The sequence below is a fragment of the Kogia breviceps genome, chromosome 6, assembly GCF_026419965.1.
Source record: "Kogia breviceps isolate mKogBre1 chromosome 6, mKogBre1 haplotype 1, whole genome shotgun sequence".
Lineage (NCBI taxonomy): Eukaryota > Metazoa > Chordata > Mammalia > Artiodactyla > Physeteridae > Kogia > Kogia breviceps.
The window spans coordinates 146,814,255-146,838,843 of record NC_081315.1 but is presented as its reverse complement, the minus strand read 5'-3'; the positions used below and the strand labels follow the sequence as shown (position 1 = coordinate 146,838,843).

The following is a 24,589-nucleotide window of genomic DNA, read 5'->3' as shown; positions in this document are numbered from 1 at the left end:
TCAAAGCGACGCCAAGGCGTGGCAAGCAGCTGAACAAGCGGGGAGCACTGTACCCGGACCCCGGCTCTCCGGAGACACCAAGGGCCCAGAGAGGGGGGCCCTGTGGCACCTGCGCGGCCCCCAGCGCCCCCGCCCACCGAGAGCCTTCCAGAGAGCGCGTGCGGACGTGTGGGGCATCAGCGCGGGCGCAGCAGGCTCGCAGCGAAGGACCCTGCTTCACAAGCTCCCACGTGACGTTGTGTTCAGTCAGCACGACGCCTCTTGCAGGTAAAACCCAGGGACGCCAACCGTCCGTTAAGTGGGAGAACCGGTGCCAGACCTGAGCCGGCAGGCTGGCATTCACCAGCGGTGGGACCCGAGGAGCCAGCTCGCGGCCGGAGCCTGGCGCTCCCACGCCACCCCGTCGGAAAGCGCCGTGAGCCCCACGCTCTGCCTTATCCGCTCGGGGTGGAGACCCCCGTCCCCCTCCACGCGCTCGGGGTGGGGGTCCTGTGCGCCTCCTCCCCTAGCAGTGCTGATGCCCTGTCTCTGCTCTTCTTCACGGCATGACTCCTGTGCTCACGGTCCCCCACCCCTCCTCCTGGGACACTCCTTGGGGGCAGTGACCCCTGGGGTTGCTTCCCCCCTGGGTAGCTGCCTGCCTCAGTCTCCCCCACTCTCCCCTGGCCTCATGGCGGCCCCACATGGGCTGCCTGTGACCGACGGACAAGCAGGACGTCTGGCAGCCCCTGCCCCGACTCCGGGCCCCACAGCCTGTCCTCCACGCCTGCCGGGCCTCACGAGTCCTGTCCTGCCCCTTCCATCCATGAGCCCCGGGACGGGCTCCGGCCACCTCACTCCCGCTCTCTTGCCCACACGGGTCCAGCACGGGGCAGGTGCTCAGTGCGGGGACGGGCCGAGCCCGACCCTCCAGGTGGGGGGCCTGCTTCCGCCACAGACAGAGGCTGAGCCCACTCACTCTCCCGCTCTGCCCCTGGAACTCTCTGGAAGGCATGGGCTCTCCGCTGCCGTCAGTGGACATGGGAGTCCTCCTTTCAGGACACAGCAAGTGCAAGTGTGACTGCCTCGACGCAGGTGAGGTCGCAGCCTCGGAGCCGGTGCAGCCACTCAAGCCCACCTCCCCGGCCTCACCTGACCGCTTCCCGACTGAGGCGGCTTCCTGTTGCCCAAGAGCCCTGAGAGCACGCCCCCACCCCTTTCTCAGACCCATCTCTGCCCCACGTCCAGCGCAGGGACGAGGGGGGATGCAGCCTCTCAAAGAGCTCCCACCAGACAGCGAGCCATGCTCTCTCCGTGACAGCCACCGTGTCTCCGGGAGGGAAGACCCCGGGAGCATCTCTCGACTGCTGGGTGGTCCCGAGCCACTGGAACCTCACCTCTGCAGAGCTCCATGAGCAGCAAGAACTCGGCCTGCCCGGTGTCTGACTCTTCTTTTCCTATTGACGCTGCAGAACAAAACTGGACAATATTTGCGTGGCCTGAAAGTTTTTTCTGCAGGTGTCTTGTTAAAGGAGAATGCGTAAGTCTGCACGTTTAAAAACAAATATATACATGATATTAAGACACTAAGGTCAGAACACTGAATGCAATCGGCTTACAATCTTACCGCGTCAGAGCCAGAAGAGGACAGGGAGCAGGTGGGGGGCAGCCAGGATGGCAGGAAGACGCAGGTAGGAGCGGGAACGGGGAGGGAAGGTGGGGACGAAGACCCCCACCACGCTGGCCACGCACCTGACCACAGGCCGGGCGGGACGGCAGGCGGAGGGCGTGGCACGTGTGAGGCTGCGAGAGGTGAACGAGGCTACTGGAAACCCAGCGAGGCGAGGACCCTTGGGCCCAGGAGGCGACAGAGCTTCGAGACGGAAGAGAACAGATTCTGAGAGCAAGGGGCAAGACCCCAGTTCCAGGAGAACACATGCGGGAGTGGCGAGCAGAGCAGCCCAGACCGGCGCCCCACGCACGGACACCCAGGGGCCGAGTGCTCCGGGCGGGGCGAGAGGCACTCGGGGGGCTGATCAGAACGGCACAGAAGTGCGTGGGAACCAGGCCTGGCGAGGGGCGGGGGCACAGCTACTGGCCGGGCGCCGCGGGCCACGTCAGGTCACGAAGGCCAGGCAGAAGGGCAGAGGCAGGGGGCTGCCCACCCCTGGCTTGGAGACCTCTCAGCAGGAAAGACAACGCTCCCAAGGCTACACATCTCTTGTCATCTCCCTGAGAGTGAAGAACAAGGAAGAAAACTCCTTCCTACTGGACACGCGCTACAGGTAAGTCCAGTGAAGCAAACACGGAGAGGGCATCACTGAGCAACCTCTCGGCCGCGGTCAACCACAGCTAGACGCAGGCCTCCCCACGTGACCAGGAAAAGGATACCATGAAACACACTTCCTGAATGATGGCTCTGTTCTTCTCCTCTTCGTTGGACAGTAATCTCTGTATCAGGAAATAACATACGAGGAAAGAGTAGAGGCTTTATCTTTGTGCTCTGTACCCACGAGAACAAACACAACACATCTAAGGGCTCCCCGCCTATGTTTTAACATCTGACCCGCGGAGAACCTTGACAGAAGGTTACAGACCCTTGGAAATGGTCCTTTATGATCCAAGGACATAAGAAAAACCAAAAACAGGAGGCTTTTCTCCAAACAGACTAGAGGAAAATGAGAGATGTGGGTCTTGTTCTGGATGCCAGAGTCCAAGTGCACACCGCCAGCTCGGCCGCACCCGAGACAGGCCACTGCCACCACCGCAGACAGGCCCTCTGTGAGTCTCAGGACAAGCTAGCACACGTGCCTAGCACCGCAAGTGGTCCGGATGCCCCCCCCACCCCACCCCCGTGACCCTTATTTATAGATATACTGTGAACGCTGTTTTATACAAGTGGTCTTCAACTCCTGGTATTCGTGGAACCCTTACTTTGGCAGTTCTGACTCCCCTCCCCCTGGCCGCCCGCTGAGTCCCTGCCCCAAAATTGGAAACCACAGCTTTACAGTCCTCTAAAACTGCTGAGGCTTCACCATCAGAAGAAACAAGTAAAACAAATAGATACAGACTGCAAAAAAGAAACAAACGAAAGAACAGGGATAAAGCTCTGAAAACACTGTCACTTAGAGACTTATTTCCTTTAAAATACACCAACACCCACAAAAACGTTTGTCACCCTTTATTACCTTCAATGCATACTCTCTGCCACTTCCCAGATCCTGAGCTTCATACACAAATGCAAACCCTCCTGAAAATTAGAAAAATATAGGTCAGTTCAGTGCTGTGATTTTATTTAACATTAAGCTTTAAAAATATCTTTACTAAGTAAAATACAAACTGGACTTGTGGCTAGCAGTCTGTTTTCTGCAACAATGATGGCCCCGATTTATATAATACTGCCTTAGAAATACCCTGCTTCACAGGAAGGAAGGGAATGAATACAGGAGGGAGATCAATGTGGGAAAATCAACACAACTGAGGCCAGGCCTATGAAAACAAATAAAAGACTAGTACCACACATGAATGTGGATGAAAGAATTCTTAACAAATCATTAATTCTAAATAAAATAAAATGTTAACAAATCAAACTCAACAACATATAAAAAAGGATAAATAATACATCACAACTAAGTAGAGTCGGTTTAATCAATGTAATTCAATTATTTTTAGTTTAATTTGCTTACTTTTTTCTAGCTTCCTACAGTGGAAAATTTCATCATGAAATTTAAAACTCTCAGCAAACTAGCAACAGAAGGAACCTTGCTCAACCTGATGAAGGGCATCTCTGAAAGACCCACAGCAAACATCACTCAGCGGTGGAAGACCAGATGCTTCCCTCTAAGATCAGGGACAGGCAAATGTGTCTGTTCTCACCACTGCCATTCAGTATCACACTGGAAGTGCTGGCCAGTGCAATCAGGTAAGAAAAGAAATAAAAGGCATCCAGATTGAAAAGAAGTAAAAATGTTTTTCTTTGCAGACAACATGATCGTCTATGTAGACAAGCTTATACCTATACCCCAAAAGCTACTATCAGTAATAAATGAGTATAGAAAGGTTGTGGGATGCAAGAGCAACATACAAAAAAATCAACTTTATTTCTACAAACCCTAAGTTAGGCAAAGACTTCTTAGATATTAAAAAAAAGTATGATCCATAAATGAAAAATATGATAAATGAACTTCATTAAATATGGTTTTACTGATTTCTGGAATACACTGTTGAGAGGGTGAAAAGACAAGCCCCTAACTGGACTCTGCATATCACACACCTGGCAAAGGACCTCTATCCAGAAATTATAAAGAAAATCCAAAGTTCAGTTCAACAACATTTTAATGAGCAAGATATATGAAAAGACACTCAACCAAGATAAACAGCTAGCAAGTAAGCATATGAAAAAATGTTGTGTCATTATCCACCAGGGAAACGCACATGTAAACAAGGATACTACTCTATGCCTATGAGAACATCTAAAAGTTCTTAAACCGACCTACCAAACAGTGATCAAGGTGTGGAGCAACTGCGTGCTTATACACCACTCATGGGAACGCAGAATGGCGTCATCACTTTGGAAAACAGTTGGGAGATTTCTCTAAAAGTTAAACATATGCCAACTCTACAGCCCTGTCATTACACTGCTAGTATTTACCCGGGAAAAACAAAAGCACACATCCACACAAGGACTTGTGCACGAATGTTCATAGCAGCCTCATCTGTAATTGCCCAAACTGGAAACAACCCACATGTCCACGAACAGTGAACGGATAAACCAATCATCCCTGCACAGAACACGACTCATCAACAAATAGGATGGAACTATTGCTAACATACCACAACAGGATGACTCTCAAAACAATTATGCTGAAGAACAAAAATCAGGAAAAAAGAGTATATGTATATGTACACACGATTTCCTTTATAGGAGGCCCTAGAAAATCCAGACTAATCTACAGTAACAAAAAGCAGATCAGCGGTGGCCTGGAGGTCAAGGATGGGAGGAGAGGATCTTAAGGGAAGGAGGAAAATTGTGGAGGTGATGGGTTTGTTCACCACCTTGATGACAGGGACAGCTATGTAGACATATATATACACACGGGACATATTTAAAGTGTTTTGACATATATGCAGAGTTACTGTATGTCACTTTTATCTCAACGTAGCAGTTAAAAAATTAAATAATAAATCAATATTAAAAATAGATGAAAGGAAATAAATGAAAATCCAGAAAACAGAAATAGAAAAACAGATGGCTTCACTGATGAATTCTATCAAACAGTTAAGTGAAGAAAGTACAACCACCTCGTACAAAATCCCTGCTAAGATAAGAGGAGAACGTAGTTCCCGGCATATTTTCTTAGGCAGAGAAGACAATAAACATACAATTACAGATCAAAATCACTCATGAACATAGAAATCAAAAATTATTAAAAAATACCAGCAGCGACTCTGGCAATACATGGTAAGGATAGTACATTATGACCACGTGGGATTTACCCCAGATATGGTTGGTTCACAGTAAAAAAGCAATCACTGTAGTATATACACTAGTAACAGACAGTGAGGGCAGATCACCTCAACAGACACAGAGAAAGTATTTGTCCACATGCAAAATCCATTCATGATTTTTAAAAATACTAAAATTTTTTTTAAAAAGTTCAGTAAACTAGGAATTGAAAAAAACTTCTTCAATCTGAGAAGCGGCAACTACAAAAAACTGACAGCTAACACGAGACTTAAAAGTGTTGTCTTGGGCTTCCCCGGTGGCGCAGTGGTTGAGAGTCCACCTGCCGATGCGGGGAACACGGGTTCGTGCCCCGGTCCGGGAAGATCCCACGTGCCGCGGAGCGGCTGGGCCCGTGAGCCATGGCCGCTGAGCCTGTGCTCCGCTACAGGAGAGGCCACAACAGTGAGAGGCCCGTGTACCGGAAAAAAAAGTTTTCTTTCTAAGACCAAGAACAACGCAAGGATGTCTGCTGCTCTCAGAGCATAATACAACATTTTATTGGAGAGCCTAATCAGTGAACGAAAGCTAGAAAAATAAAGAGCAGAAAGGTCAGAAAGGAAGAGCTAAAGCTGGCCTTGCTCGCAGACGCTAAGACCGCAAAGCAAACAATCTAAGGACACTACCCAAAACTCCAGGACCAAAGGGCCACCTCAGCAAGGCTACAGGTCCGCTGGAACATCTCCTGGCCTCTGCCCAGCCCCAGCACTGGTCCTCTCGGCTGCGGCCGCACCCACACTACTGTGCTTACTCCAGCACACCAAGCCCACTGCTACCCAGGGCCACTGCACTTGCCACAGCCCTGCACGGGCACGCCCGCCCCACGGGCAAGCTCGCCCCGGACGCTGGCCCACTCCCCCTCTTGCCACGGCGGCTCTGCTCGCATCACTTTCCTGGCTCAGTCCTGCCCCAGCCACGCCCTATCCCCAATGCTCTTCCTCCTTCCAGCACTCTCCAATACCTGACGCTCTGTTACACGTTCGTCTGGATACCCGTTTACTGTCTCTCCCACAGGATGCGAGCTAAGTAGGCAGAAATCTCATGCAGCTTGTTCGTGTCACCAGCACTTAGGACACAGTCTGACATATAGAGGGCAATCAGAAATGTGTGCTGAGCAAAGGAGATCACAACGACAAACCCGTCAGCTATTAAAACACAGTCACGGGCTTCCCTGGTGGCGCAGTGGTTAAGAATCTGCCTGCCAATGCAGGGGACACGGGTTCGAGCCCTGGTCCGAGAAGATCCCACGTGCTGCTGAGCAACTAAGCCCGTGCGCCACAACTACTGAGCCTGTGCTCTAGAGCCTGCGAGCCACAACTACTGAAGCCCGTGCACCTAGAGCCCGTGCTCCGCAACAACAGAAGCCACCGCGACGAGAAGCCCGCACACCGCAACAAAGAGTAGCCCCTGCTCACCACGACTAGAGAAAGCCCGCGCACAGCAACGAAGACCCAATGCAGCCATAAATTAAATAAATTTTAAAAAACAACGACAACACAGTCACTTGTATTATATTTAACACCCCCAAAAGCAGGACTATGCATTGTCTGTGAACACAGCACGTGCAGAGGAAACAAAAGATGAGTAGGAGGTACATGCACTAAACTCATGGTGGTGGCTGCCTCTGAAGAGAAACAGAGAAATGCAACCAGGGGGCAGGGGCTCAACAGAACCTTTAACAACATCTGTGATGCTTCACTGTTTAGAAGAAGTCTGGAACCAAATACGACATTAAAAAAAAAAAAGCTAACGTTTATTAATTCTGGATAGCAGGGACAAAGGTGTCTGTTCTGTCATTATTCTTTCTACTTTTCTGCATTTTTGAAATTTTTCCTATTAAAAAAAACCCCAATTTCAAATTCTGTTGTATAGCTACAGTAATCAAGACCTCGTGGCACTGGTGGAGCAACACAGCAACAGAACAAAAGAGGAAAACCTCAGAAATAGAGCCACACAAATATGCCCGAGGGACTTCTGACAAAGACGCAGAAGCAATTCCATGTTAGAAGCACTGTTTTTTCAATAAATGGTGCTGGAGCAATTGGACAGTTCCAGGCAAAACAAAGAACTTCAATCTAAACTTTACACCTTACACGACAATCAACTCAGAGCATATAAATGCAAAACCATGAGACAGCATAGGAGAGAAATCCTGGAGATGCAGAAGTTGGCAAAGAGTTCTCAGACTTGACAGCAAAAGCAGGATTCAGGAAGGAAAAGTGATAGAACAGACTTCCTGAAAGTTAAAACTTTGGATCCACAACAGACCCTGTTCAGAGGCTGGAAGACAAGCTGTAGCCTGAGAGAAAACACTTGCAAACCACATCTGACAGCGGACTCCTATCTACAACATACAACGAGCTCTCAAAACTCAGCAACGAAAGACGATTCAAAAATAGACAGAAGGCACAAAGAGACGTCTCCCCTACGAGGGTGGGCAGGTGGTAACCAGCACGGCGTTAGCCTTTAGGGAAACAAATGAAAGCCCCAACGAGCCATCACTACCCACCTGCTGAATGAGCAAATGAAAACACAACACAAAACGCTGGCAAAGACTCAGAGAAACTCATCACGCTTTGTAATGGACTCAGCTCTGTCCCCCCAGAAATCACGTGTTGAAGCTCTAACACCCCCCCAATGGGACTGTATCTGGAGAGAGGGCATTTAGGGAGATAGATAAAGTTAAAGCCCTGACCCAACAGGACTAGAGTCCTTAGAAGAAGAGACACCAGAACAGCTGAGGGAAAAGACCTCACCAGAGACCCTACCAGCACCTTGATCTCAGACTCCAAGCCTCCAAAATCATGAAAATGAATTTGTTGTTTACACCACCTTGTCTGCAGTTTGTACAGCAGCCCGAACAAACTAAGACACTCACCCACTGCTGATGGGAATGTGAAAATAGCGCAGCCGCTCTAGGAAACAGGTTGGTAGTTTTCTAAAAAACAAAACATGCAACTGCCATGTGACCCAGCACCTGGGCATTTATTCCAGAAAAATGAAAACACAGCCACACACAAAAGCCTGTACACGAATGTTTATAGCAGCTTTATTTCAAATAACAAAAAAACCTGGAACAACCCCGATGTCCTTCAGTGGGTGAATGGCTGAGCAAAATGTGGCACGTCCACACCACGGAGCGCTCTGCAGAAATACAAGCGAACTAGTTACACACACAACCACCGGGCTGGGTCCCCAGACAATCACGCGGAGTGAAAAAAGCCAATTCCAAGAGGCTACTCGATGTGTGATTTCGTTTATACAGCATTCTTCAAAGGACAGATTACAGAGGAGGACAGATTAGTGCTTTCCAGGGGCCCAGGAGGGGCATCTGGCTGTGAAAGGCACGAGGGACCCTTGTGGGGATGGACACGTCCAATCTGGTTGTGACGGCAACTCCAGTTTTTCAAGATGTTGCCACGGGGGAACGGGCAGTGTACGCAGACCTCTCTGCATCTTTTCTTACAACTGCACATAAGTCTACAACGACCTCAAAATTAAAAGTCTACGCAAAAATAGTAACACTAGCGTATAAACGCATGAAGGAATGCCAGGTTGGGCAGTGCTAAGACAGCGCCCTACACAGTCATTACCGTGTATGTTCTGGAATCGGGAAACGGCTGACCTCTTCCCCACATATGGGGGGGTGGGTGGGGGGTGGGGGGGTGTGCATGCGCGTGTATTATATAAAAACAGGACTCAGATTCAGAATAATAAGAAACTCCCACAACTCCCGCCCAATAAAAAATGGAAAAACGATTTTAACAAACATCTCACACACAGAAAAGACACACGACTGGCTAATAAGCGGGTGAAGAGGTGTCGGACAGCATCACGGGGAAAACGCAGATTCGACCGCTCCCTCTCGAGGACAGGCATAACGACACAACGGGCGCTCAGAGCTGGTGGCGCAGAAGCCCGTGCAGCCACGGTGGGGAGCGTTTGGCTGTTTCATCTGAAGCTAACCCTACATCCAACCTAAAAGCCCGCACTCCACTCCTGGGCATTTTACCCAAGAGAAAGGAAAACACACGAAAACCTCATAAAAAATGTGGTTGGCAGCTTTATTCACAATAGCCCCAACGGGAACAGCCACAGGTCCACGGCAGGGGAGGGACGGCAAACTGCAGCAGAAAGGGGAACCGGGCGCGACACCAGTGACACGCTGTCCCAGAAGAGGGGACCCAGAGCCAGCGAGCGCCTGGCCGGGAGGGTGACTGGGGCCCAGAGGCTTTCTGGGGTGACAACTTTCTGCGCAGGCACCTGCTACCCAGGCTGCGTGCATCTGTCAAAGCACCTGAAGTCTGCATCACACCCCAGGTGAATGACCCAATTCAAATTACTCTTAATAAAAGAAAATAGGCACAGCATGTGACCCTGCAATTTCTGAAGGGGAGCCAGAACGGCTGACAGGCACTGAAATAAGCTCAAACTCACCCATCAGAGAAGCGCAAACCAGCAGAACCAGACACCACTTTTATCCACTAAAATGATGAGGCTGTGGGGAGGCTGGAGTCTGGCAGGGCCTCCGAGGAGGCTGGAGACTGTCCCTCCCACCGCGCAGAGTCACAGACAGGGGCAGGGCGAGGTGGGGCATCGCTGGCAGGACAGCCGGCGCCAGGCCAGGCGGTGCAGCAGCCTGGGAAGCAGGTCGGGTGATCTTAACGTGCTTTCTCCCAGCGTTGCTGGTAAGCAGCAGACACTCCTATGGAGCGGGATATTCCAGGAGCTCCACCGCACACACGTGATCACTACCTACTCTACAGAGAGCGCCTGCTCATGCAGACGGCAGGTGCTGTCTCTGGAGACGAGCAGGCCTGGTAGAGGGAGGAAGGAGAGCGCCTCCCTGCAGGGAGATGTCCCCACTCCAGGACCCTCCCCGGAAGACACCCCCAAAGTGCCCGTCCCCAGGGCCACCGCCCCAGTGTCCCGCTCCAGGCACCCGTGCGCCGGCAGACAGACGTGCACTGGAGAAGTACCACAGGCGCCCAACGGGCAGGGCCAAAGCCAGTGGCAGCCTCCGCGCTCGGCTCCCACCCGGCCCCCCAGCGGCACCGCTCCAGCAGCTTCTTTTACCTTGATATCCTCTGGACACCTATCCCTCCGGGACACACCTAAGACGACCCAGGCCCTTCCTGGGACCAGAGCCTCCCCTGAGCTCCCGCACGACTCCACCATCACCCCCGGCAGCACTGGCAAGGTCCCGACAGCCCCGACCTCGGCACCACCACAATCACAACCCACGTGAAGCGCCAGGGACTGTGCCCCCCAAGTAGCCAGGACCCCACAAGTCTGCTATGGTGATTATTACTGCTTTATGCTGGGCACTAGCACCACGGTTAAAGGCTGACCTTAAAGCTGCCAACATGCCAGTGAAGGGTCAGGTGGGCCAGCTGAGAGGGCGATCACTCAGGTACAAGACGCGGGCCACCTCGTCCCGATGGCCACAACCAGCCACCGAGCCTAAGCCCCTGCTGCAAAGATCCTGGTTATCTGTGCTCTGCAGTGTCCGAAGAGGAAACGTCCCCTCGGAACCCTCCCTGGCAGAGAGGAGCCCACCTCACGGGAGCGAGTCCACAGAGCAAAGCAGCCCTACAGAGCCGGGCTGCCCGAGGGACCAAATGCTCCTAAGCAGTAGCGATCCATCCCCGTTATCCTTTCTGGCAGAAGGAAGCATGGGCACGCAGGATCCAAAGCAAGAAGTCACGCAGAACGTATCCTGAAGCCCACTTGGACTGGGCATCTCTGATGTTGTGGGAACTCCCAGTAATTTGCTTTTAAAAAGTGAACATTTAGAACAAATTTTGAAAAGATTAGAAAGCTATCTGGATCACCTGACCCACAGTTCTGCCCAACAACCCATTTCAGACAAGTGCAAATTCCAAAAATCTATGAAAACCAGTGTTTTTTCCCTAAATCATCTGATAGCAAAATCTGATCTATTATAAACTCATCTGGGGCAACACCTGACATGAACTGATGTGAAGCTATTTGAAGACTTAATTATCCCACAGTGAGGATGCTTACTTATTTAATTACAGATATAGTAACACACTTGATCACGAGACACTTTCCCAACTCCCGCGGCAGTATCCCAGGACACACAGGATACACACTATCTTTCTAAAACCTGAAGGATTCTGGAACTGTCAACATAGGTACCCAAGGGTTTTGGGTTTGGGACCTTCCCCATATTTATGCAAGACAGCCTGGTTTCCCACAGCCTATATTCTAAGGTTGCTATTTTATGTGAACGACTTCATACAGGTTTCTTACCATTTCAGTTCAGAAAAAGGCTTCACGAGCTTTAGAAGCTGTGAGCTGCCAGTTCAGTTTGAGGGGAGGAAATCTACAGTTCCTAAGAGCAGCGGTGACTTTCAGTTCCTGACACGCCCGGAGAGCAAAGGGATCAGGTGCTCTGCACAGCCACAGCAGCTGCTCCCCTTTTCTCATTCTTCACCCTGGGTGTGAAGCCACAGGCAAGAGCTTCCTTCTCTCCGTGACCCACCTCCCACCCCACCCCTCCTCCCCCTGGCCCTGCCACTGCACCCAGCAGGGGTGCATCCTCACCCTCCCACCTCAGCTGGGCCCACTGTCTATCCACCCAGAGGATCCCCTGCACTGCGTTGTCCTTTGGTCATCAAAGCCTGTGTCTTACTTGAACTTCCACAAGGCAGAAACCATGTGCCGTCCACTGTGAATTTCTTAAAAGAATCAAAATACTTGCCTGGTATTTTCAGAATAAATGAATTGATCTGGGGGAACTCTCATTACTAGAGAAACTGGCCCCTACCTCTGAAAGAAGAGCCTGAGGTTTTCTCACTAAATCACACCCAAAATCTCTTTGTTCCTGACAGTGGAGAAAAAGTGTGTTATGATGCTAAAGGCCAGCACATCAGCTCAGGCCTTAAGGAATGAGGGCACCAGAACAGTCAGCCCAGTTTCGCAACTCAAGTGGGCTACAAACAGAAGCAAGAGTGCTAGTGCAGGGGATACAGTTCTGCTTCAGCACCAGCCCCAAAGCCAACTGGGGCTTTGTTGAGCTGGTAAGCACCAAGGCTAGGGAAATCTGCCATGCCAGACAAAACAGAAAAACCCAGATGAGGAACTAGGACTGCGCCAACACTGCTGATAAATTCTGGGTGAAGAAGGGAGAGGACGTTCAGGAAGCCAGAAAGAGCACGCGGAAACACAGCCGACTAAAGATGGACCAGCCCAGCCGGCAAGATTCCGTCCCGATCACACCTGCTGGCTCAGCTTGCAGTAACTTCCGTGGGATCTCACACAGAGATCGGGGAGCGAGACGCTCAGGTGCTAAGAGAGAAAAGCCCGGCTACCGGACGCTGCGCTGTCCGTCCCAACACCCAAGCAGGGTCGGCCTGCTGTCACCCACGCCGGAGTTCCTGTCACCCGAGGAGGGCCAGTCCTATGTCCACTGCCCCACTACCGCCCTCCAGGCGAGGGAAGGACCACGACTTGGACCCACGCCGCCGCACCGCCCGCCTCCGGACTCCAGCCTTCGGCCGTGAGGGGCCCCCTCGCTCCGCATCTACTGTGGCCCCTCGCTCCAGGCCCCGCCTGCCCACCATTCCTTCCCGCCGCCACAGCCTCCGCTCCGGCCGCGGGTCAGCCCACACCTGCCGCCAAGACTACCTTGCCCCGGCCTGAGCCCAAGCCTCCGACAAGGAAGTGCCCAACCCTAGGCCGGCCTCACCCTCAGCAGTGGCCTCCCGGCCGGCCGTGACCCTCCCCGCCGCGGCCATCCTCCCCCGGCCCTGACTCTCCCCCAGCGGGGCCCATGCCACCGGCCCTGGCTTCACCTTCGGCCAGGACCCGCCGCACCCGCAGCCGCAGCTCGCCCATCTCCACCGTCTGCCCCACGAAATCAGTCTGGTCGCGGCCGGCAGCACCACCCAGGGAGCCCGGGCCGGCCAGGAAGTCGAGCGCAGACTGCAGCAGCGACATGCTGGCGGCCCGCGGAGGGCGCCGGACCGAGGGCTCAGCGTCCAGCCGCGTCCGGGTCCACTCAGCAACGGCCGGCCGCGAACCGCACCAGCTTCCGCCCGACGCCGCGACGCAGGGGCTGGAGCTCGTCGCCGCCCGGAAGACCGCCGGCGCCTCACTTCCGCCGCGCCAGCGGCCACGCATGCGCGGGGCGGGGCGGGGCGCGCGGGGGGGGGGATGGCTGCGCGTGCGCGGTGCCGCAGGCCTCGGAACGGATTTCGGGTGTCGCGCTAGCAGAGGGCTGGCGTCGGCGGCAGCGGCTGCCCCCGGGTGATCTGGACCCCGGCGCGGCGCTCAACCGTCCCTCCGTTTCCACGGAGGCTGGTGCTCGGGGGCTCACCGGGCTGGGCCGCACGGCGGGAGGAGCGGGTCGTGTGCTTGGAGCGCGGGGGGGCCCGCAGTGTCCGTCTTTTTAACGAGTTGGTTGCTACTGAAAGAAAGACTGAAGAGGTTAATTTTAGAAACCGAGTTTTGTAGCTTCTGTAGAAAAGTCATATCTGGCAGCATTGGACCCAGAATACCGCGTGTCACTCACCACCTAGAGCTGCCCCCTCAGGTAAGACACCACCACTCGCCTGATCCCTTGGCTCGTTTGTGTGCCCGGCTGCTTCCTGTAGGTCCTGGTGTGGAGCGTTCATCCGCAAACTCAGAACTGGAGCCGAAAGCCCCAGAGAGCCTCTTAACCCGCCTAGAATTTCATGCTACTTAAAAATCTCTTTCCAGACGGGCTAACGTGCATTATCCGTATAATAAAGCAGCTTCGTTCATGCAGTGCTTTACTGCTTACAGTATCCTTTTATAAGTTCGCCTTAATGATCCTAGATTATCTTGGAGAACGCACGGTATAGTTAATCCCGCACCCCACACCCCGCCTTTGGGTGCAAAATATGCTCAGCAGTGTCATTACCTGGCCAGGTGGCCAGGGTCTTGTTGATACAGCTGGTGGTACAGCTAGAAGTCCACGCAAGTTACGTGGCTTTTCCAGCAGGTGTGTTCGTCTGGTAAATGGAATACAAGGATTGGGGGCTCAGGAAAGAGCCCAGGCTGTATTTGGTTGTCCCTAGCATGTAGGTGGTAGTTGACTTGAAGAGCGCACCAAGGGGACATGGTAGTTAGAAAGAGGGTACAGTCTTCAGAGGGGAGGAGCAGCCAGGGACGCAGGAATAAAACTAAGAGAGCTTTATGTCACTGGGCCAAAGAAAGATGTGGGCGGGGGGGGGGGGCGGTAATTAAAAGTGTCAAATGTCATTTAAAAGTAGGAAAAGTAGTAAAAGATGTGTATTGGATTTAGCAACATTGAGATCTTTGGTGACCTTGCCAAGAATAAATTGTGTCATTGGAAACTCTCCATTACCCTGAGTAGAAGAATAAAGAAATGGAGAGAGAGATGGTAAGTGGAGGTAACTCAGTAAGTTTGGCTACGGAGAAGAAAGTGTGGGAGCTAGAGTTATGATGGATGTTGAGAGGTTGTAGGATAGGAGATTGCTGAGCAGCCTCCAGCTGATGGAAGGGGGCCAGTCAGTGTCTGCTGGGAAAGAAGGGACAGGTGCAAAGTGGTCCCCTAGAAGGTAGGAGGGAATGCCATCCAGAGCATAGGGAAGTGTTCACTTTGGATGTAAGAAAATCGCTTTTCATCGTAAAAGGAAGGGAGGAAGGTGGGTTGTAGTTGCAGTTAAATTTATGTGTTTATTGGACTGAAAGCAAAGGAATTCTCTGTTTTCTTCTGTTTTCACTATGAATAAGGAGAAGAAAACATCTCCCGAAAATGGGAAGGGAGGTAAGAAAGCTAAGATTTGAGCAGTGTGGAAAAGATCTAAAATAGCTTTTGTGGAAAACCTAGTGAATAACTCACTAGAAAGCATGATGTAGTCCAGGGCTCGTTTGAGTTTGGAGGCTGTGGATTTATTCTGGTATGACCTACATTTGGGTAGAGATTTTTTTTTTTTTTTTTTTTTGGTGGTACGCGGGCCTCTCACTGTTGTGGCCTCTCCCTTTGCGGAGCACAGGCTCTGGACGCGCAGGCTCAGCGGCCATGGCTCACGGGCCCAGCCGCTCCACGGCATGTGGGATCTTCCCAGACCGGGGCACGAACCCGTGTCCCCTGCATCCGCAGGCGGATTCTCAACCACTGCGCCACCAGGGAAGCCCAGGGTGGAGATTTTTAATAGTGTAATTACTTTGGAGACAAGAGTCTATTCAGACTTTGTATTTCATACTGATGAAGCACTTTCTGTACTGACACTGCACTAGGTGCTGTAGTAACACCATCTTAATCCAGATCTGTGTCTTCAGATCACACTTCCCTCCTGAACTCGCAGACATTTGTTCTCAGGTATCTCTCATATACGTGAGATAGCTCATGTATACATGTCATATATATATGTCTAAAACTGAATTTATAGTCTTCATCACCAAACCTGTCCCTTTGTAGTAAATTTCATAACAAAAGACTATAATCAGAAGTTAAGAAGATTATTTTATAATGATGAAAGGGTAAATTCATGAAAAGACATAACAATCCTAAACAGTTCTGCCCATGATAATAAAGCTTTTAAATACATGAAGCAAAAACTAGTAGTAGTGCAAGGAGAGATAGACAAACCCACAACTGTAGTTGGAGATTTCAATACTTCTTTCTCAGATAATGATAGAACAAATAACCCGAAAATGACCAAGCGTATGGTAGAGTTGAATGACACCAGCAACTTGATTTAATGGATATTTGTAAAATACATGTTTTCAAATATATAAACAGCATTTACCAAGATGGATCATATTCTGGGCAAATATGTCTTCTGACCACAGTGGAATTAAGCTAGATATCAATAGCATATATCTGGAAAATCATCCAAATATTTGAAAACTGACTGACTCACTTTTAAATTACCCATAGGTCAAAGGAGAAATCAAAAGGGAAATTAAAATTTTGAACTAAATGAAAATGCAGCAGTTCAAAATTTGTGGCTAAAACACGACTAGAAGATAGGTCTCAAATCAGTCATCTTGATAAACTAGAAAAATAAGAGCAAATGAAACTTAAAGTAAGTACAAAAAGGGAAATAATAAATATCAGCAGAAATCAATGAAGTAGAAGACAAAAACAATAGAGAAAATCAATGAAGCCAAAAGCTGAGTCTTTGAGAAGATAAATAAAATAGAGAAATTTCTGGCCAGGTTGAACAAGGAAAAAAAAGGTTAACAATATCATGAATGAAGGTGATGACATCATTGCTAAAAGGGTAATCAGAGAACGTGAACAACTTTATGCCAATAAATTTAACGACCTGTACTAAAGGAACAAATTCCTTGGAAGACAATACCAAAACTCACTCCAGAAGAAATAGATAACCTAGATAGCTCTATAACTATTAAAGCATTGAATTTGTAGTTAAAAACTTTTCCTAAAAGAAAATTCTATACCTGGATGGCTTTACTGGGAATTCTACCAAACTAAAGAAGAAATAATACCAATACTATATAGATTCTTAAAATTGAAAGAAGGAAATATGAATGCCATCTCATTCTGTAAGGATAGCATTATTCTAATGCCGAAGTTTGACACAGGCATTACAAGAAAAGAAAACTGCAGACTAATGTTCCTCATGACAAAGATATGAAAATTCTTTTAAAACATTTTTTAACAAACTGAATCCAATACTATATAAAAAGGATAATACAACATAACCAAGTGAGGTTCATCTTAGGAATGCAAAGTTGGCTTAGTATTAAAAAATGGATCAATGTAATTTACAGTATTACAGTGAAAAAGAAAACCAAATGGGTCATCTCAATAGACATAGAAAAAGCATTTGACGGGGACGTCCCTGGTGGTCCAGTGGTTGACTCCACACTACCACTCCAGGGAGCATGGGTTTGATCCCTGATGGGGGAACTGAGATCCCACGTGTTGCACGGCACAGACGAAAAAAAATTAAAAAAAAAATAAAAAGCATTTGACAAAATCCAGCATCCATTCCCTGATTAAAAAAAAAAAAACTGTCAGCAAACTAGGAATAAAATGAAACCTTCCTCAACATAATAAGGGCATCTATGAAAAAACTATAGCTGACCTATGGAATGATGAAAGACTGGATAAGTTTTTCTTCCCTCCAAGACTGGGAACAAGTCACTGGTCTCACCATTTCTATTCAACATTGTACTAGAAATTCCAGCCAATGTAATGAGGCAAGAAAAAGAAATTAGGGGCTTCCCTGGTGGCGCAGTGGTTGAGAATCTGCCTGCTAATGAAGGAGACACAGGTTCGAGCCCTGGTCTGGGAGGATCCCACATGCCGTGGAGCAACTAGGCCCATGAGCCACAGCTATTGAGCCTGCACGTCTGGATGCTCCGCAACAAGAGACTGCGACAGTGAGAGGCCCGCACACCACTATGAAGAGTGGTCCCCGCTCGCCGCAACTAGAGAAAGCCCTCGCATGGAAATGAAGACCCAACACAGCCAAAAATAAATTAATTAATTAATTCTTTAAAAAAAGGATGGACTAGTTAATTTCCATCCCACTACCTTCACTCACTGAGTCCTCTGCCGAAAAAAGAAAAAAGAAAAAAGAAAAGAAAAAAATTAAAAGCTTCCATATTGAAAAGGAATAAGGAAGATTGTTTATTTGAAGATCACATGATCATCCATGTCAGAGTTTCCCAACCTTGGCACTGTTGATATTGTGGACCAGATAATTCCTCATTGGGGTGGAGGGGTGATGTTTCCAGTGCACTGTAGGATGTTTAGCAGCACCTGTACCTCTGCCCGCTAGATACTAGTGCACACACCACTTGTCACAAACAAAAATGTCCTCAAGAGGGACTTCCCTGGTGGTCCAGTGGTTAAGATGTCGCCTTCCAATCAGGGGGTGCAGGTTCGATCCCTGGTCAGGGAGCTAAGATCCCACATGACTCACAGCCAAAACACCAAAACATAAAACAGAAGCAATATTGGAACAAATTTAATAAAGACTTTAAAAATGGTCCACATCAAAAAGAATCTTAGGAAATGTCTCCAGGCATTGCAAATGTCCCTTGCAGGGTAAAATTGCCCTCAGTTGAGAATCATTGTTCTAGGTTAAAAAATCCGTGGAAACTACAGAAAGAGCTACTAGAACTAGTGACTTTAGCAAGGTTGCAGGATACAAGGTTAATATGCAAAATAAAAAGTTATTGCATATTTCTAAATAACTAGCAACAAATATTGGAAGTTGGAATTAGAAAAAAGAACACTATTTACAAGAGCATCAAAAGATACCAAATCTTTGGGATAAATCTGAAATAGATGTGCAAGACTTACAACTGAAAACTAAAAAGGTTTGCTCAGAGATACTAAAGACCTTAATAAGTGGAAAGATACACAGCATTCATTAATTTAGAAAATTCAGGATCGTTAGGACATCAAATTAATCTATAGCTTCAATGCCATTCCAATGAAAATCCCAGCAGACTTTTTTTTAAATTGACACACTGATTTTAAAATTCATTTGGAACTGCAAAAAAGCTAGAATAGCCAAAGCAAGTTTGAACAAGGACAGATTTTTATGACTTATAGTATCTAATTTCAGTACTCCAAATAGTGCTCCAAATAGTGTGGTGTTGGTATAAAGATATATAAGTAGATCAATGGAACAGAATAAAAAGTCCAGAAATTGGCCCATGAGTATAAATATGTTCAATTGATTCTGAATAAGGAATAAAGGTAATTGGAGAAAGAATAGTCTTTTCAACAAATGATGCTGGAAGAATTGGCTATCCATATGTTTAAAAAAAGAATTTTAATCCATACATTGCATCATATATGAAAAAACCCATAGAACTTCTAGAAAACAATCTGCGAGAGTTTCTGATATGACACCAAAGTACAATCCTTAAAAAATAGATAAACAGGGCTTCCCTGGTGGCGCAGCGGTTGAGAGTCCGCCTGCCGATGCAGGGGACGCGGGTTCGTGCCCCAGTCCGGGAAGATGCCACATGCCGCGGAGCGCCTGGGCCCGTGAGCCATGGCCGCTGAGCCTGCGTGTCCGGAGCCTGTGCTCCGCAACGGGAGAGGCCACAGCAGTGAGAGGCACGCGTGCCGCAAAAAAAAAAAAAAAAAAAAGAAGCCAGACTCAAGAAGTTCTTTGGGGTACAAGTCCATTTATGGGACAATCTGGAAAAGGCAAAATGACAGTAACAGAAAACACAAGCGGTGGCCAGGGTTTGGGTGGAGGAAGGCCTGCCCACAAAGGGACTGCTTGGGGACAGAACTGCTTTGTGACTGGGGCCATGGTTACACACCTTGTGCATTTGTCTAAATCTCAGTGCTGGGCACCAGAAGGAGTGATTCTTCCTGTGTGCAAACTTGAAACAGTGAATGCAGTGAGAGAGAAATTAGAGATGCAGATGAGAGCCAGCGCCCCATCCGCACCCGTCCTCCACCCTCCCTGCCTGGGTCACCGCAGTGCTGTCCTGTTTGTGTCGCTGTGCTCTTTCTGGCGTGTGTGCACATCGGTGGTGTGACACGATGTGTGTCTTTCTGCACTTGATCTGCCCCTCTCGACGTTGTGCCTCTGAGTTTAGGCCTGTAGGTTGTTTCATCTGTTGTCATTTACTGTCTCAGCCCGCTCCGACTGCCACAACAGAATGCCACAGACTGGGACCTCAGACAACAGGACTTTGTTTCTCACAGTCCTGGAGGCTGCAAGTCCCAGATGAGGGTGGCAGCCAGCTCAGGTTCCCGGGAGGCCACGTCCTGGCCTGCAGACACACAGCAGAGGGAGGGAGCACGCTGGTCCCCTCCTATCAGGGCACCGATCCCGTCCTGGGAGCCACCCTCCTGGCCTCCTCTACCCCTGGTCGCCTCCAGAGGCCCCACCTTCTGTCCCATCCCCCGGGGTGGGGCTCGACACGCGACACGTGCATATTCGGGGCACAAACAGTCCACAGCCCTCGGTAGCAGCTCCCTTAGTGGTTAATAACGTGCCGCCTGTCAGTCAGATCGTGTGTGGCTTTCATTGTGAGATGAGCTGCTCCACGGGCGCAGTCCCCACCGCGTGTGCGCCCTGGAGCCGCCTGGGGGTGGGCGCCGCCGCCCTGCGCAGCTGCTAAGCGGTCTCCGGGTGGCTGAGGTGCCCCGCGCTCCGTGCCAGCCTGTGCGTCCCCTACGCCCTCGCATCCTCTGCTCCCGCACGCTGACTTGTGCAAAGCTGACTCCTCTCATCGGTTTCCTCTGCATTTCCCGGGCTGCTGAGTATCTTCTTGTACGTGTATCCGCACTTAGTCCTTCCTGTCCGGAAGCCCCCGTGGGCCTCCTTTCTCCACCCTGGGGGCGGGGTTCTGTTTTTGTCTTGTCCGGGAGGCTCCCCGCTGTTAGTTTGAACGTCCAGCCGCACCCGCACCTCGGGGCTCCGCCTCTCTCACTCTCCCTTGGGTTCCTGGCGCTTTGCCAGGATCAGCGGTGTTCTCTGCAGGCTGCAGACCAGGGCGCCGTCTCGCTTCCAGTCTTCCCTCTCCGGGGTGGGGGGGGTTTACCGCTCGGGCCTGCCGTCCTGAGGGAGCCCTGGCATCCTGCGCTCTGGACCCCCTCCTGCTCCTTCCCGGGCGCCTCGGCGCAGCGCTCCCCCAACGCCACCGCGGGGCGGCCCGTCCTCTCTGACAGCCTTTGCGGGTGACTCCAGCCCCGACCTCCTTCCCGACCTCTCGATGCTGTCCCTCAGCAGGCAAGCTCCGTGGCAGAGAGCACGCGCTGCCTTCAGCAAGGAGCCTGGTGCCTCACGGGGGCCGCGGCCTGCCCCCCCGGAGTTCCCGCTGCGGGGCCCCGACTCCGTTCCCAGGAGGCACTGGCATCTCTTCTGCCCGGAGCCCCATCAGCTGGCACCTCGCTTGTCTTCCCAGCCCACCTCTGATACTGAGCTGTCCAAGGAGCTCTGCCATGGGGGGTTCGCTGGCGGGTGCCCGACCCGTCCCCCAGGCCGCCTGCCAACAGGAGGAGTGAGAGCGCCCTCCAGTGGGGCGGCAGCCGGGGCAGCCGGGGCGGCTGGCTTTCCACGCAGGACCTTGATTCCCCCAAAGGTCGCATCACGGCTGTGACGCAGCGTGCAGTGGGTGCAGTGGGAGCAGGGACGCGGTGGTGGCTGGTTGCGGTCAAGGGTGCCACGCCACGCCCCGGAGCACCCGCCATATGTGCCCTGTGCCTTCGCTCGCCTCTCCTGTCCCTAGAGGGGACACAGTCACAGGGTGTGTCTCCCAGGTCACAGGCCCCTCTTCTAGAAGGCTGCCTGGGAGAGGAGAACGGGGAGGAAGCAGCGGCAGGGCCCCTCTGCCCAGCCCCGCCCAGCAGGGTGGCTCCTCCTGGGCCCCCCTGCCCTGTGTCACAGCCCCCAGGAGCACCCCACGGGCTCAGACCTGTGCTTCTTCCCAGGCTCCAGCATGTCTGGGCCCCAGACCCCGGAGCCGCTCCTGGATGGGCAGGGAGCCTCCCCTGCGGGCTCACAGGACGAGGACATGGCTGATGGGATCCAGCGCTCACATCGCATGCTCAGCTTCAGCGACGCGCTTCTGTCCATCATCGCCACCGTAATGGTCCGTGTGGGGCCCCGCGCAGCACGGGCCCTGACCCGGGGCCCCGAGGCCGCTGAGGGTGGGGAGAAGCCGCCCAGCACTGGCCTGAGCCCCCGGCACGTGGCATCCAGGGAGCAGTCAGTGCCCAGCCCAAGAAGTGTTCCTGGGTTCGTGTTGTGTCTGTTCTCCTAGATCCTGCCTGTGACCCACACGGAGATCTCCCCGGAACAGGTACTTGGGAGCAGTCTGCAGTGTCTGGTGTGCGGGCGAGGGTCCAGGAGGCTCAGGCCCTGAGCTCGAGGCCGGGCTCCACTCGGGCGTACCTGGCTGGGAGGGCCAGGCCGTCCGCCGCGTCCCCCGGCGATGCCATCCAGCCCCGGTGCCCTCGCGCTGAGCCCTGAGAACGGCAGGAGAGCCTGGAGGCTGGCGCGGACTGTGCCAGCAGGCGTCGCGGGGAAGCTCCCTGGGCTCTCTGTCTGTCACGCTGGCGTGCCCCTCAGAGCAGATGCTTGTGGAGCAGGGGGCGGCCGGCCCGCTGGGCGTGGGCCTGCGCCACGAGCAGGGAGGTGAGTGGGAAACGAGGTGTTTGTAAAGCAGAGTTTCCGTTGCTAGTCAATTTGGAATATTTCCATTTTATAAGTAAAATAGCCACACGTCGCAGCACCTCAGAAACCGGACGTGATTCCGGGAGACGTTCGGAGTTCGCAGGCGTGTGTGTGTATGAGCACGGCTCCCTGGGCCCCTCACGTCGAGTGGGTGTCACCTCTGGGCTCCAGGATGCACAGTGCTGGCCCAGGACGTGTGGCCGTGGTCTGGCTGCAGCCCAACCAGCACACTGAGCCGGGACACTGCCGGGAGTCATCTGCGGGAGGTGACATCGCTACTTCTCGTAGGGTTTGGATGAGAATTAAACAGAAATGATGGTCGAGCCTGACCTTGGCAACTGTCACCTGGCACGGTGAGCAAAGGGCCCCGTGCGAAGTCCTCTGCTCCAGGGCACCCCCTCCCCAAAGGGGGCCTGGGGGCTGCGCTCCGGCCAAGCTCAGGAAAGCCGTGTGCCCACGGGGGGCCTCGACGCTCTCCTGGCTGTGCCTGCTCCAGAACCTTCTGGGGACCTCGGTGCCACCAGTCTCAGAACAGGGTGGTTGGGTGTGCCCGTGAGATGTGGCAGGTGACGGGATGCCCGGGCCTGGAGCTCCTTGCCTCTCTGCGGTCGGGGTCGTGACCTCTGTTGACCCACGAGAGGGCTCTGAGCCAGAAGGTACTGCGGAGGCGGGGAGACACCTTCAGGGAAGGCGCTGAGGACCCTCCTGACACGAAGGAGAAGGTTCATCAAGGCCAGAGGACCCAGGGATCTGGAAACGGTGCTGCTCATGTGATCTCAGAGGACCAGCAGACACGGGCAAGGCACCGGTTTTGCATTTGGAGTTTTCGCTGACAAAACTTAAACCCTCTCCCGACCTGGGGGCCCAGCTTCCTATGCAGCCCGTCGTCACCTGGCGTCCAGACACCGCGGCCCTCTCGCCTGGCCTCGCAGTTGCTTCGGGATCACTTACCCGGCGACGCCGTGACTTCGTGTGGCTGCACGGCCTGTGGCCACCCTGCCAGGATCTTGGGAGAGGCTCGACGAAGCCTCTCTGCCTCCAGAGCTGGCACTTCGGGGGGCCTGCCATGTTGGGAAGATGGGGAGCCTCCGGAGGGCCTCAGGGACAGCCCGGGACTGAGGCTGAGCCTTGGTGGGGGGAGGTGAGGGCTCCCAGGTACCTCTCCGACCCCCCCAGGGCCTGGTGCCCAGGGGCGGGGCCCCCCGCTGCCATGGGTGAATCTGCGTCTGATGGTGATGCTCTTCTGTTCCAGGAGTTTGACAAGAGTGTCCAGAAACTTCTAGCGACGAGGATCGCTGTGTACCTGATGACCTTCCTCATCGTGACTGTAGCCTGGGCTGCACACACGAGGTACGGGCAGGCTGGGGCCTTTTCCGGGCTGGCAGCCACATCTTTGTGGCTGGCTGGGTGTGTGCCCAGCAGGTGTGGCCTCACCCTGGCCGAGGGTTGGGGTGGCAGTGGGGGTGCACTCAGTGCTGATGAGCTGTCCTCGGGGTGGATGGCGGCCCCGCCCTCTGGGGCTGAATCACAAGGGGTCACGTTACTGGGGCTGCCCCTCCTCCCCTCCCCCTCCTCCCCTCCCCCTCCTCCCCTCCCCCTCCTCCCCTCCCCCTCCTCCCCTCCCCCTCCTCCCCTCCCCCTCCTCCCCTCCCCCTCCTCCCCTCCCCCTCCTCCCCTCCCCCTCCCTCCCCCTCCCCTCCCTTCCCCCTCCCTCCCCTCTCCCCTCCCCTCTCCCCTCCCCTCCCCTCCCCTCCCCCTCCCCTCCCCCTCCCCTCCCCTCCCTTCCCCCTCCCCTCCCCTCCTTTCCCCCTCCTCCCCTCCCCTCCTTTCCCCCTCCTCCCCTCCCCTCCCCCTCCTCCCTTCCCCTCCCCCTCCTCCCCTCCCCCCTCCCTAACCCTAACCCTGCTGAGTCCTCGCTCAAGCCTCTGCTTTCTCCTCTGCACACTGCAGCAACAGGGCT

General features: G+C 52.5%; 2 protein-coding genes across 10 annotated transcripts in view; one reads left to right on the top strand and one right to left on the bottom strand.

Moving 5' to 3' along the window:
* The window catches only part of GAK (cyclin G associated kinase), a 52,074-nt gene extending 38,474 nt beyond the window's left edge, over window positions 1-13,600 (bottom strand). For 4 of the 6 annotated variants that reach the window (XM_059067384.2, XM_067036869.1, XM_067036871.1 and 1 more), the window contains exons 1-4: window positions 13,303-13,600; window positions 3,168-3,229; window positions 2,371-2,430; window positions 1,377-1,491 (exon numbers count right to left, since the gene is read on the bottom strand). In XM_059067384.2, coding sequence (XP_058923367.1) covers window positions 1,377-1,491; window positions 2,371-2,430; window positions 3,168-3,229; window positions 13,303-13,447 — 382 coding nt within the window. In that variant the 5' untranslated portion in view covers window positions 13,448-13,600. Of the gene's footprint in view, window positions 1-1,376; window positions 1,526-1,731; window positions 2,212-2,370; window positions 2,431-3,167; window positions 3,230-13,302 lie in introns of those variants that run through there. The other 2 variants (XM_059067381.2, XM_067036872.1) reach the window with 2 other exon arrangements.
* A 19-nt stretch (window positions 13,601-13,619) lies between these two features.
* Window positions 13,620-24,589, top strand: part of TMEM175 (transmembrane protein 175) — a 21,475-nt gene continuing 10,505 nt past the window's right edge. For 2 of the 4 annotated variants that reach the window (XM_059067410.2, XM_059067409.2), the window contains exons 1-4: window positions 13,620-14,042; window positions 21,885-22,045; window positions 22,217-22,255; window positions 23,882-23,979. In XM_059067410.2, the coding sequence (XP_058923393.1) occupies window positions 21,893-22,045; window positions 22,217-22,255; window positions 23,882-23,979 (290 nt within the window). In that variant the 5' untranslated portion in view covers window positions 13,620-14,042; window positions 21,885-21,892. Of the gene's footprint in view, window positions 14,043-21,884; window positions 22,046-22,216; window positions 22,256-22,434; window positions 22,591-23,881; window positions 23,980-24,589 lie in introns of those variants that run through there. The other 2 variants (XM_059067411.2, XM_067036868.1) reach the window with 2 other exon arrangements.